General features: G+C 35.2%; 1 protein-coding gene across 6 annotated transcripts in view; it reads right to left on the bottom strand.

Moving 5' to 3' along the window:
* The window catches only part of ERBIN (erbb2 interacting protein), a 108,030-nt gene that overhangs the window by 5,518 nt on the left and 87,542 nt on the right, over positions 1-14,970 (bottom strand). For 2 of the 6 annotated variants that reach the window (XM_032675483.1, XM_032675480.1), the window contains 8 exons: positions 14,367-14,484; positions 12,471-12,654; positions 10,134-11,655; positions 4,661-4,804; positions 3,750-3,881; positions 1,873-2,082; positions 706-798; positions 9-83 (listed from right to left, as the gene is read on the bottom strand). In XM_032675483.1, coding sequence (XP_032531374.1) covers positions 9-83; positions 706-798; positions 1,873-2,082; positions 3,750-3,881; positions 4,661-4,804; positions 10,134-11,655; positions 12,471-12,654; positions 14,367-14,484 — 2,478 coding nt within the window. The remainder of the gene's footprint in view (positions 1-8; positions 84-705; positions 799-1,872; positions 2,083-3,749; positions 3,882-4,660; positions 4,805-10,133; positions 11,656-12,470; positions 12,655-14,366; positions 14,485-14,970) is intronic. The other 4 variants (XM_032675477.1, XM_032675482.1, XM_032675478.1 and 1 more) reach the window with 3 other exon arrangements.

The raw sequence follows: 14,970 nt of genomic DNA, 5'->3' as shown, positions 1-14,970 counted from the left end.
TACAGTACCTGAATTATTTTATCCCCAGGCTGCAGCAACTTAGATGCCGGTCCGTCTGGCTGCACTCTCGTTACAAATATTCCCTTGAAAAATAGAGGTGGAAAACATTTTGGCAACTTATTTATGAATAGCAGGACTAGCATCAAACAGATGTAATTAAAAACATTTTTTCAATTTTTCATCCTAAGTAGGAGAGAATGCAATTTTATTCTACAGGTCTACTGTCTTTTGAGACTGCCTTCCTTTTCTCATTTTAAATCCAGGAAAATTATCTTTAAAGGGGTACTGAGGGGCAAATTCTGATTTGCTTTGGCTTAATTTGGCAGATGTATATGTTAAAATGTATATGTCAGATGTATATGTCAAAATTAATTACCAACTACCAGAAATAAAGCTGTAGGCTGTGGTCTCTTTTTTAATAGGATTCATAATTGTACCCTCTGTAATTCACTATCTCAAATCTGTTGAGTGATTACGAGAACTGTGCAAGAACTACTCTGCTAGAATAATCCTCTGTGTTGTCATGTGACCTCTGTGGTCACTTACAACCTTGACTTTCCACATCATTTCTCCCCAGTTTTCTCCCTTCCAGTCCTGGAGGTTAGTGGTTTGGGAAATACATATACTTCCTTTTCTCCCTTTGCTAAACATAAGAAACATTATAAATCAGAATGCTTTTAAAAAGCATTAGTATAAAATACTTACATCATCATCTGGTCTGAATGGATTCCCTCTACCACCAACTCCTCCTGATATACTAAATCCAAGTTCTGGATCCTTGTCAATTCTCACTCGAATCTAAGTAGTTACAACTAAAGTTAGATAAATTGGCTGAAAATATGCATTCAGAGCTACTATCATGAAATTATTACTACGAATTCAGGTGAACAAAAGCTTTACAAAGCAAAAAAAAAAAACAACCCACCAGTTCAAGAGAGTATTATATCTCATTATTTTACTGCAGAACAAGATTACAATACAGCAGCATCATGTGCCTAAGTTTTACTCCAATATCACTATTATTATAATCATAATTCATGTGGGCTTTAAATTCAAATATATTTTGATATTATGTAAATTATTTTAATGCCCCTAGCAAATATATATGCTCCTATGAAAGAACCTATTCCTCATATTTCTTTGCTATCTTAGCTGAATTTTAAAAATCAAATCTCATTCCTACTTTCACTCTAAGTTCTAAGTATCCAACACTGTCTTCTTTCTCTTGCTAGAAGAGTTGACTAGAAAACTTACTTTACACAGTAAGTGGACATTCTCATTCTACCACAGAATTTATATGTAGTTCTCAGTACTTTCTCAGAAGACCCAAAACAATACAGAAAGAAGGTTGCCACAATGAAAGAGCCCCTAAATGGTACAAGAATTTTTTATATGTCCTACATCTGTCTATCATAATAAAACTGATAATTATCAGGCATGCATAAGATTGCTCACACTTTTTTTTAAAGACTTCTGTTTGTGAATGCACATTTCTACATTTGCAGGGTTTTGAACCATTCCAGATGCAAAGTGCTCCAAGTTGTACAGCTACTTTGTATTTTTCCAGTTACTAGCTAAATAATGAGTTAGGGAACAATAAATATAGTTGAGAAATAAATTTCCAGCTCAGTAAAAAGACGTAAGTTTAAGTTTCTGGTACATTCTGTTAAAAATCTACCACATTTCTCTCAAAACTGGAAGGAACATGTGATTTGAGTAGAATTTCACTGCGATAACATTGTCTTCTGCTGGAGATAAATGCCTATATGATTTCTGTCACCATTTACAGAGAAATTGTAATATATGAAAACAATGTAACAATTCACTGCCATTTACTGACAGATGTCATATCATACTAGGTTTTATTCTTACCTCTTGCTTTGCCAACTCATGGCTTTGTCTGGGAGAACACTGGGACTGGGTATAGGGAGGTTGGTGGGCAACTTTCAACATCAGATAATCAATTAATTGCTCTCTAGATGGATGTCTTGCTACTGATGATTGAGGAGGGAGATGATGGACTTGGCTGTAGTTTGCCTGAAGTCTTTGAGGCTGGCACATTTGTCCATTTGTCAAAGGCATCTGAATAACATATGAATTCTCAGTGTCACACATTTAATAAGCAGCAATCTTCAATTCCTTGACTGTTCTTAGTTTTTAGTAACATTACTAAAACTACTCTTCTGGATCACATATAATTATACTCCATTTTCTTCAAAGTTATAAGCTCTGACATACTGAGAACAAATATGAAAAACAAAAACTTTCTTTGAATGCTAATCTTCTAGAACAGACTAGACAACCTTTGCTTTTAGCACTTGTTTCACTGAGTTTTCCCAAACATTATTTTCTAGCAGTGCAACTAACAGTATTGACACTTGGTTGGTATCATTATAGTTTGCACTTTCCTTGCATAAAACTCAGAGATTTTTGTAATGATTTCCAGTAGATCATACAAAAATAAAAATCCACCCTAGCTACCAGACCAGACAGAAACTATATGCTCTCCAAGCATCCTAAGGTGACCACAAGAAAACCTTCTGAGCATGTTCACATCCATGCTCAAGATTTTACTATCAAAATTGCAGTATTTCCAACAGATGTTATTCCTCTGTTAACATATGTCACTGAGGTACACAACTGTCAAGATATACAATGCATTCAAACTATGTCACCAGGAATGATGCTGGAGGTGACAATGTTTCTTACCGAAGTCTCAGAGTTACTGCTCAGCTCTGCAGCTCTCTGTTGAGATGGGCAGTCTTTTCCCTCCTTGTCCACATGCCTCATGTTCTTATCCACCCTAATTAGTCAACTCATTTGTCTGTATGATTCCAAAAATGCTACAGGCTTGGGTTACAGATTTTTTTTCTGCCTGCCACCATTATCCCATTAGTTATGGGATACAAGGATATTAAAATACTCCCTCTCTCAATATTATAAATAACTGAAGTGTGCAAATTTCAACCTTTAACCATGCTATGTGAATGGACACATATCAGAATCTGTTCTGAGTTTATGTCAAACTGATACTGAGAAAGGATAATGTATTTAATACATTTTTAGCTTACTTATAGATCAGATGTATTTAATTTACACAATTTTCCACTGCCTTTTCTGAAAACCCGAACTATGAAGGAAAATTACTTTTTATTGCAATGCCAGAGGTAGAGTTTACATAGGCAAAATATCCACATGCAAATTCCCAATATCCAGTGTCTGTAGAAATGCAACTGAAATTACTAAAGTTATAAGAATAAAATCAATTGCTGCATCATAATAATTTACAAGCATCCATTTAGTTTCATTGTAGTAAGTCCCACCTCTATAGATGGTGCTTAAGAGATGAATGCAGTGCCCCCTACAAATTCTGGTTTATCATCACAATTTCATCACATTTTTCAAGTTTATTCTTTAGAAGGTTTAATCAGATTCAGATTGCTTTTCTGAAATCATCTCCCATATTCCAATTTCTATTTGCAAGTACCTGTTTGGTTGCAGATTTTTTCTTTCAAAGCACCTACTGAAGAAAACTAAGAACTCTCTCTCTTGATATAGTTAACTAAGTTTTGTCTTCCAAAAAGAGGATGCTATTTCATTTATACCAGCTTCAAAGCCTGCGTATTACATTTTAAAGAAGCTCTAGATCCAATTGCTATCCCAACGTAAATTTGTACTATTAATAAAAAATACACTCTTACAAATAATAGTAAATAATATCCTATCCATGGTGTCATGCACATAATTACCTGCACAGCTATTTTCTTCATGCTGTCTGGAGGAACATCTTTGAGACTAAGCGTGGCAGATGAGTAATTCTGCTGTCCTGAAATGAATACTTCATCCTGGCATTGGTCTCCTGGAGTAGACGCCTGAGGATGCTTTAAGCAGAATGGAGCAGTAAAGACAGCTGTCTTCATATAATTCAAATTAAAACATTCCGATAAAATATGTTAAGGGCTTTATCATTCTTTATCTTCTTTTATTAACTAGTAGAAAATCTCACTAGCCAAGCCACCATAAACCCATAAAACACTGATGAATATTTACAAAAACTCTCAACTGCAGAGGTGTCTTTAATCACCAGTAAGCTGATGAGACAAGTCAACAAATGTTAGGGACTAACTTATTCAAGGTTTAAATTTCTGTTGACTTTATCCTGCTCACTATGGATACCATAACATCACTCAGGATGCTAAGAGTTAAAAACTCATTTCCTCACATTTTCTTAGAATTTACTATTAATTTTCTTGAACGCCCACAGTAACTTACAGTTCAGTTCGTATCATCAGAATTTGATTTGGGGGAGGAAAAAGCATTGTAAGATTTTGTTCAAACCTTTATCAACCTCGATTAAATTCAGGATGGTAATCTCTTCTTCACAAAGGTACAACAAAACCAAACAATGTGTTCCATCTACAAAAGCCAATTAAAAAACTCAACTTCATGACATTAAATTGAAAAGCCTTGCAGTAAGTTTAAGGCATATGAAGTGAAGGCAAAGTATTTAATGCCTAAAAAAAATTCCAGCACATAAATTATATTCTTTTTATTACAGCATTGTGCATATGTAAAAGGATAACTCTGTGAACTTAAGGACCACCTCAGTGTTTATTCTTTCCCCCTCTACATATTGCAATAACCTCCTGTAGGTACTCACTCGAACAATGTGCACACCAGAACCTCTTCCGTCTGCAACACTCAAGGCAACACTACCCTGGCTGCCATGCAGATCCCTAGAGCTGCCATAGTGAAAGCTGCTAACTGCAGCATAATTGGAATTAAAGGACCGAGACAGCATGCTCTGAATAAAAAGGGGACAGATTTAACACAGAGATTAGTGCAGCATGCATAAACCACAAAGACATGTTATACAGGTAATACAAACGTATTCCATTGTCATGCAAGATAAAAACCATGCAAGAACAATACGTCTGTGATGTATAAAACACAACTTAGTGACCCTATTTACCCTTATTTACTGTAAATCAGCGTGCAATCAGCAGTTAACATGCAGAATTACATGTAAATAAAGTCATTCAAATATTCACATGTCTGAAAAAAACAACAAAGGTGTTTATCAATATTTTCAGGTTTTTGATAAATTTGCAACATATCCAATATGTTGTAAGAAGAGAAGTTGGCGGTCAAGAAAATCACCTATGGAAAACTATCTAATTACCAGTTATTATTTTGTCTCATCCCCCCACATACGCTACTGGTAAAGTACAAATAAAAATTTATGCAGATATTTGACTGACTGGATTTTCTTGCTATAGCCATCCTGTCAACATCAGCAATTCCAGTAACACTTCATTCAAGAATGTGAACAAGCTCATTTAAAGGAGAAGAAGCTTGAAAGAAACTGATACCACCTCTGTGCTACTGCAGGCAATTAAACCAGTAACATGACCTCAAGGACAGAAGTGAGAGTGGTTTAGTTTTGAGCTTCATTATCTTGCAAACTGAACCCTGCAATATTGTCAAGGCTAACTAAAAAAGGAGGAGACATTACCATCTTGCCACTATGGACTTTTGTAGCTGTAAGAACAAAACAGACTACACAAGGCAAGAAATAGAAAATCCTCCACATTCCACCTGATGAATGAAAGAAACCTATCTTGAAAATGTGACAAACCCCATGAAAAAATATGATCATAGGAAAAGATACACCACAAAGCATCAAACCTCAGCAAATTCAAAGTTGTCTAATTTTTCCAAGTTAAAGAAAGAAATATTCAGAACAGGTATAATTTGACTAAGATACAGCAACAATTCTTACATGAATAAATATATTTTGGCATTTGCCTACTGACTATGTACACTAATGTGATTTTGAAAATAGTCACTAGTCCTCAGGCAGACATCTGCTCTTTCATACAAGCTTCATCTTGTGAAAATAAATAAAACTGTTTTAATAATCAAAGTCAGATGCCTCTGCATACTTGTATTCCCCAGATGTTCTTGTAGCAGGGTCTTTGGAAACTCCCTTGGAAAACAGTATTTACTGACCATACTTTTTATTGGCCAAGGCTCTTGGATAATTTCAATGGCATAGTAAGCATTCTTTTGGGAACAGTTTGGGAATTGAAGTGCTATGTAATACATTTACTTAGGTAAATTTAGACAATAAACAGTGGAATTTATTTAGGAGAATTTCTATTAGATAATATTTTTGTAATTTTAAGACTGGATGGAATCTGTCATAACAATCCATGAAATTTCAGTGTAGAAGAGAAACTAGTAAAATTGAAGTATCTGCAGGGAACAAGACTCTACATTCTACTTATCGTGGAATAGCCTTAACTGGTAAGTTACCTGCTAAGCCTAAGTACTACTCCTTTTATTTGTTTACTTATTTATTTAAAAATACTTAGAATCAACTACAGGCTAAAGGTGGACATTAAGTTACCCTTTGATATGATATTAAATGTCTAGAAGTCTCTTCAGTTTTCATTCCCCATGACCATCTAAGACTCGCCAGAAAAAGTTTGCACAAGGTATTCTCAAAATGCCTAAAATTACTGGTCTAAGCCTTTTGGAGTAAAAGCCCACAAGCAGGGGGGAAAAAAAAAATCTGACAGAATTTTAGCAAGATACCAGTTAATCTCAAAGAAAAGGTTGAACATTATAAAACTGTTCTTCAGTCACAAGAGGAAAAAAAGGCATGAATTTACGTCTCTTCCACAAATAATAGCATTGCTACTGAAGAGTTACACATGGAAAATTACGTGTAATTTAAATTCTACTGTCATAAAATGTTTGCAGGGTCTGAACTTTTGTTGTTTACATAGCAAACGCACAAGAATAATCCTTTTAATCCTTTTAAAGTGTGATGGTTTGACTTCTGAACTCCACAAAATATCACACTGATGGTTCAGTAGTTCATTCAAAATGGAGAAAATACAAATAAAACTAAAATAAAAATTTAAAACTTAACAACTACTGAATGGATAGACATTCCTGTAATTTATCAGTGTCTTCAGGTTATGATCTTACAAACACTTAAGAACTTAATTTTATCTATTCACAGACCCACTAAAGTTACTGTCCTTGACACACTGAAGCAAGCTTACCTTGGAGAAAATCTGAGATCATATCAATTAAAATATTTTTGCATGTTAGGGATGTGTTCAAGAAAAACTTTGATTAAAACTACAATTCCGTATCAAAACTAAAACATTTAGATGTTTTTCTTTTAATAAGGCACTGAACACTGAAAACTCTGAGAAAAAAAAACCCACAACTATTCTGATTTGCAAATTTGAAATGAGGAATTAAACTTTATGATTGCTCCACTGAAAGCTCTGCACTTTAAATAGTACATAAAGTAGATAAAAAAACAGACGACTTCACTGAAGATGAAATTAGAACTGAAAGCAAACACACACCTAATGAACACCCAAGAGACCCACAACAAGAAAAGGTAATATACATATGTAAAGGAAGGACAGGCAGGGTCACTAATTATTTTTGTACACTCAGCATGGAAATGTAATAGATATTTGCAGATAACTTTGCAGATTTTTTTATTGCAGTTTATGGATAAGAAATTCCTCCTCCATGTACTAGTGTGATATTAGTGTTTCTACACAGGCAGTTTAAAATCCTAAATAAAACCCAACAAGATGACTATAGGAGACTACTGCAACATACCAGGTGGTAAAATTGGCATGTCACACTCAAAAAGAAAAATATGCTGAAAAATATTACTGTTTCTAAAATTCACCTGTGCACTACATTTATGAGATTGGGGGCAGGGCAGAATTGACTGCCTGCTTTCCAACAGGTTATATATATAAACACTAGAGAGCAGCTTGACATTTAAGTAAGCTCCTTTCTCCCACAACAAAACATGCTTTGCATCAGGTAAGCCAGCTGTTTCTTCTACTATATGCGTGATTTTCTATTTACAAATGGTCTCATGAACCATTTTCACCTTCATTCAGCCAGATGGATAATTTTAGTTAGTCTCTGCGTTTCACAGGATATTCTGAGTTGGAATGGACGCAAAAGGACCATTGAGTCCAACTCCTAAGTGAATGGCCCATAATGGGATCACTGATCAGTGAGCCTGTTAAAGGTATTACAAATGCTGGTTACTTGGCTGGAACTCATTTTTAATCATTTTTGGGAGACTTAAAACTATTCTGTATCTCTCCTCATGCAAATTAAACTCTTGGAAGTTTTTTTTCCTACCTATATCAGGTAAAAAGAGATAACAGATAAAGAACTAGCTTCTCTAGTTTGTCCAACAAGAAGACACTGTTTCTTTTATTCTTTCTGTGCATTCATTCTTCCCTCTCTCTTCAGTTACTAAATTTTAGAAAAACAAAATCAACATGTCTTTGAGGAGCTTAGGAAAATAAAATTTAAACAAAACAAAACAAACCCACATCAACACCCAAAAGTCCACTACACCCTCCCTTCCTAATAAGCACAAAGTAGAAATAATAAACGTGATTAAATTCAATAAGAGTCACAGCAAAAGTAATACTAATAACCCATACTGGTCAAGAAGTATTAAATATTTGTCAAAATGTGTAATTTTATATACCTCTTTTTGTCAGTGTTGTATCTAACTAACACTTCTAAAAATGTCTTTTCAGTAAAGGTGATTACTCTTCTACAGACCTGAACAGGTATCACTTCTGTATTAAAGTGTTCTTAGTATGCAGATGAACAAGCAATAAACAAACTGCATTAGCAGTGCACTGAAGTTTTGTTTCCCTCTGTATTCAGGGAGTGCTGGGATTTTTGCTTCTCTTGTCATTTCACGTAAGATTTGATATAACTATCCAGAAGAACTGAAAATGAGGGAATGTTTATTAGAGTTGGAACATGGTGACACTTGACCCTCTTGTGGGAAAAAGGGTCCCCCACACTACAGCACAGTACTGTCAAAGTCTGAAAACATTTTCTGTTGTAGGGGACAATCTGGACCAGAACAGATACAGCTGTTGTGCAGGCTTCTTTAAAAAGAAAACCCATCCCTTTCTGTCACCAGATGTTATGCAACTTAAAAAAAAAATCCAAACCAAAACAACAAAAGCAAAGCTACCCCTCCAAATACTGGGATTTCTAAAGAAAAATTATATTTAAAAGTAATTTTTCCCACCATCTCCAGTTAAATTTCTCTAGCTATCACAGATATTCAAGTATTTAGCATAATAATAATAAAGCAAAGTATGTTCGTAGAAAAGAAACTAAAAAACAAAATCCATGTAGCTGGCATAATCAAAATGTATTTTGGCTGCTTAACTTACTTCTTTTCCAAAGAAACAGGGTCAGGCTAAATGACATTCTATCCATTTTTTAGTGATGATTTTTTCAACTGGGCTAACTCGACAGCACAGATTACACTCTTCCAGGTTCTACTCAAATTCTTAAGATATATAATTTTTCAGCTCTACACATCAGCTCAAGTTCTTGATGGCATTTACAGTACATAAAGTATCCTCTTCCTCATCTCTAGTTCTATCGAAACCTACTGTAATTTTCTGAAATGAAGATTTTTAAGTGTTCCCATTTACAGCAATAAATGTTCATTCAACAATCTGTCAGATACCCAACTTCAAAAGATAACTGGCTTGAACGCAAATACATGATAATTATGGCTATTGGATTCTTCAGCAAGTAAAGCTGTAGACCTATATTTCCAAAGAGATTTTACTGATTTTTCCTTCTTCTTAAAGAGAAGAAAGAAGGGAAAAAAGACAGATAAGAAAGATCAAGAAATGTAAGGGAATATTTAGTATAATGTGATTACAATACTACAATAATTACCTGGCTTTCAAGAGCTAGCCTTGCAGTCCAGCAGGTCAGTGTGACATATTTAAAGTATTCAATAGTAATTTGGCTAAACTGGCAACTATGATGTAAAAACAACAGCACCTTTTTTTAATTTGGGAGAAAAGTTCATTTAGTCTAAATGAACTGACTTTAGTCAAAAGTTCAGATAGTCTACTATCTGAGTGTTTCTCAGATATTCATCACAAGCATGTTTATCATTTTTAGAGCAGGATCAAAAGTAGATTTTCACTAGTAATTAAAAGAAGTTCAAAACATAGACTATTTATCTTATTCCACACTCAGGTAACAGAGAAGTAGAGGAAAAAAATTATTATTTTTACCTTTTCTAACTTCTTAGCCTCAATATGTCGCAGCACCTGTTCCCTCCAGTCATGAGGGACTTTACTTTTTCCTGCAGGGTCTAACAGTGAGTGCTCGGAGTTAACCCTTGCGTTTGACCTCTTCGAAGGGCTAGTCCGTGAGTAATTGAAGTCACTGACTGACATAGTTCTTTCTGGTATTTCATTCACCGAGGGCCGAGCACTCTGTGGCCGGGTTACATTTGGGCCATCAATGCTGTATGTTCGGGCAGAAAGAGGTCTCTGCTGCCCTGACATTACTGGTGGACCTCTTCCCATCGAATGCAAATCTCTGTATGTTAAATAGTCCCCTTCAGGAACCTGGGCCCGCCTGGAAGGTCCACTATCCCCAACATTTATAGAAGCTGTAGAAGATACACTGCTCTGCCTTTGGAGAGTGTGTCTGGTTGCTCCTGGGAGCAGTCTGTCATTAGGTGGGACAGCCCACATATCCATATGTCTCCCAGCCATCCTCTGGTGAGTGTTGTACACAGCGCTGGCTCGGACATTGTTATGATTGGAGAAATTCATGTTGGCAGAATGCTTTATGTAGCCGGGAGTTTCTGTACTGTCAGACCTAAGCAGACGTGAAGGAGGTAAGCTGCTTTGTTCTCCTTGGGAGTTTTGTTTCTGGGGCCACAGGGCATCTTTTGCTGCTGCACTGCTGCTGTATTGAATATTATACTGGGGAGGAATGCAGAGCATCTGTGCACCACCTGTCACTGATCCTCTCCCTACGTTAGCACCTTCAGGATTGTGATTTGAGTCAAACTTGAACACAGCTTTTGTAGAAGATACTAAATCAGATGATGACGATGACCCAGGAAAAACCTGCAAAGGCTGATCATACAGAAGAGTAGCAGATTTACTTCGGACTATGTTTTTTCCATCTGCAGTATCAGATGGTGATTTTACCACAGAGTTTGACTGTTGAGGTCCATTCTCATTTACAATATCATAGATTTTCAGACTACCACTGTCCATACTGGTGATGCTGTGAGATTTCATCACAGGACCGCTTCTCTGTGGAGACAAATCTTCAGTGCTTATTGAAACAGACAGCTCAGCGGCATCACCATCAACTGTAGTGCTTTTCACTAGTTTGTCTTTACTTGGAGACTGTACTGTTTCCTCAGGATGTCCATTTACTTTATTTGTAGGATATTGATTTCCATTTTCCAAGTGCTCACTTTCTTCTTTTGTGTTGTTATTCAAAAAGCCCATTACTGAAACCATTTTCTGTGTTTCTAACCTTTCTACAGGAACTGGAACTGCCTCTTCACTAACCAGTTTATTGATATTCATGTTTATTTGGTCTAATTTGTGAGACTCCTCCATAGGAGTGCTTAGATCAACATCTTTTCCTATCAGGCCTAATCTTTCTCCAATGCTTAATTCATATTCAGACAAATTTGTAACCTTCTCTTGCACATTTAGTTTTTCTTTTACTGTGCTGCTCAATTCTCCTCCATTTTGCAAAATATTCAAATTTTCATCTTCTTGTCTGGAAAAAAAAAAAAAGAAGGCTCTTGAAAGAAGTTCCAAAAGGAACCAAGATATTTCTCTAAGAACTCTTTCAGAAAAAACTATAATTAACATGCAACACAGCCACACTGTGCATACAAAACAGGACAAAAAACCAGTTTTACCATTTGCTATCTTACCACTGCAGAAATATGTTTTAGAGAGGACTCATTTCAGCAACGTTTGTGTCATCTGATTTCAAAAGTTCGTTTAAATTCAACAGCAGTTACTAAAAACAGTTTAGAAGTGTCAAGAAGTACAAAGTGACAATAAGTCACTTTTTTTAATCAATTTCTTTTAATTTCCATGACAATACTGGACAAAACTGGCAATCTTTTAAAAAATGGCACTTTCTGACCAAAACCTCTAGAAGAGTGACAACCTGTAATTACATTCTTTGTTAGTTTCTAAAAGCCTTTAATAGCTCTATTAGCAATCAACTTGATGTACAAAATCGAGCAGGTAAAACCACAGAGCTTTTAAAATGGTATATTGAAGTGGTTTACAGGGATAAAAAATTAAATAGATAAAATTATTACACCCTATTATTAAAAAGATGGGAACCACTATTAAAAAGATGGAAACCATGTATTGTATACTAAAGTTAGTCTCCGAATTTTTTTTTTTACGAGACCCTTATTAACCTTAAAATTATCAACCTTATTTCAAAACATTAAAATTTAAATTCCTTCATGAATTATAAATTAATGAATTAAAGAAATGTACACATGATATGAAATATTGAGTAACAATTTTCTATCGTATTTGCTTAGTGGTGTACAGTGTCTTACAAACCTGATCTTGGATAAAAAACATGCATGTGTTTCTTTGTCAGGAGAACAGAGAGAAATATCTTGGCTACTGTCGGTATTTAAGGAAACAGAATCTGACATTCGAGAAGGAGAGGAACAGTTGCTGTTATTCTGGTTGCTATTGTGGGTAGCTTCATCTGATAAGGAATCAGTATCTTTTGAATCATCTGAAATAAAAATTTGCCAATTTAGTTAGACACATACATTTTATTAATAGCCATTTCATCTGTGTATGTATGGCATTTAGAAATTGCCTCTTGTTCAGTAATTCTTACTACCAGAAACTAAATTGTAAGCTAACACCTTTGCAAAGTTAATCTCAACTGTTGGCAACAGTTCCTATTTTTTAAGTATTTGGCTCAATGTAAACAGCCCTTACGTGTTAATTAAATGTAAGTTGCTGCTTTATGCCCAGTTTCCTTGGCATAAGATGGTGCTACATTATTGAATACTTCCTCAAAATATATATCAAATCATATTTCTGCTTTTACAATGATTTCAAAGTTCTGAATTACATGAGCCCCTAAGAAAATGAAATACACAGAAGAATTTTGAAAGTGTACACAGTTCCTGATTTTGAACATTGTATCACTGTCAAATTGCTATTTATTAGATCAAGGACTGTGGAACTCCTAGATCACTAGATAAGCTCTAAATTTCTTTTGTAAATGTAAAAAACTAGGAATGGAAAATGTTCTTTACTGATTTGGAATCCAGTGCATCCTCATGCTTTGCAGATCACTTAGGACAACATTTTCTGACTAATTTACCCCTGTGCACATTGATTCTTGCATAATGTATGCATACTTACATATTAAATCCATATAAAAATAATTCCTCTGGGGGAATTCAAGCCAGCCGTGATTCTGACATGAGTGCAGAAACAAATAAGTTTAAATTTTTGCTTCAAGAAACAGTTACAGGTGCCAAATGCATGAATTTAGCAGAACTAATGTCTATCTTCAGAGACAAGAAAGAAGTTTTGACCTGGTTCTTCAGTCAGACATAAAACCCCAAAGACATTATCAAAAACCATCAACCTTTTCCTCTGTGTGTGATCCACAGAAGAGAAGTCCTGCTATCTCTCCATGTGGTTCTCCTCACTAAATCTCACCTTTTTACATCTAAGGGGAAGAAAAGCCTTTTGTCCTGGAAAGTACTGGACTAGGATATTATACGAAGTAAAATACTATTTGCTATACAATTTTTAAATCATGTTTTCTCTGAATCCTGGGTCATTTCTTAAAGAAATGGTTACCCAGACCAAAATTATATTTCAGAGAATATAAAACTTAGTTAACAAAAGAAAATATTCTGAAGTTTCATATTAGAGGAACAAAGAAAAATGAAAGAGTAAAATAACTCTGGAGAAAGAGTTGCCAAAAGAGAACTTTAAGAATAAACCTGAGGAAGAGAGCACATCTTCTCTAAGAAATTTAAACAAATATTGCTACCTATAACAGCAGTATAGGAGCTGCCTATAACCGCAACAATTCACAAAATCTGGGAAGAGCAGGAAGTATAGAATTTTTCCAGTATAAATACCACTTTCTGCAATCTTTTCTTAAGCACTTCCAGATTGTGTTCAAGCTCACAGTCTCCCAAAACACATACATCTCCTCTTCCCCTCTGCTTTTAAACTGGTAACAAGAAGCAAGAAAATTAGGATGTCAAAACAGCTTTCTCTATTGTGCACTTGAGCATAAGATTGCAGATTTTTTTCCTGCCTTCACTGTTTAAATAGAGAATTAATCATCTTTCTTTTAAAACATACAAATTAAGCCTACTTTTACATAATTTCATTCAAAAAATCAGCCACTTTGAGTCAAGAAATTATCAGAAGCACACAACACTTCCAGTGCTTTTTATGGTATTTTACCTTTCTTGGTATTGCTAAGAGCTACCACTTTTGGTTGGTTTATGGAGGTTTCTATCAGTGGTGGTCGCATTTCTGCCATTTTCATCTCTTCATCAGAGGAGAGTTCTTCTGACTCCTGCCAAAGGAAAAAGAGTTTTACACTATGTATTTTAAAGAGCAGCTTAAAGGTGAAGTAAATGCTACCTAGACTATCACTCAACGAACAATAAGGAGGAAAAAGATAAACAAGCCACACAGCATAGGTGACTACTACAGCTTTGTAGTGCATCTGTAGTGCAAGTCAACTGAATTATCTTTAAGAAGTAGCACATGGAGACTTGCATTGTCACTGCTAAATTCCATGGGATGACAATCAAACAGGTAACTTTAGCTGCAAAAACTACTTCGAGCAAGTAGTTGTAGCCTTCATTCCACCATTAGAGAGAACTTCCAGTTAAGTCCAAGTCACAGAGTGATCACTGAACCAGCAAACAATGCAGACTGATTAGCTGGGTATTGGTCTTGCAAAGAAGATCTCAAACTGAAACACCTACAGAGTAGCGTGACCAGAACAATTTTAGGAATGAAGAGCTATACTGTCAGAAAAGACAATGAGCTTGACTTG

This window comes from Chiroxiphia lanceolata, chromosome Z (assembly GCF_009829145.1).
Source record: "Chiroxiphia lanceolata isolate bChiLan1 chromosome Z, bChiLan1.pri, whole genome shotgun sequence".
NCBI classification, from domain to species: domain Eukaryota; kingdom Metazoa; phylum Chordata; class Aves; order Passeriformes; family Pipridae; genus Chiroxiphia; species Chiroxiphia lanceolata.
The sequence above is the reverse complement of the archived record's forward strand: the minus strand, read 5'-3'. Positions and strand labels throughout refer to the sequence as shown.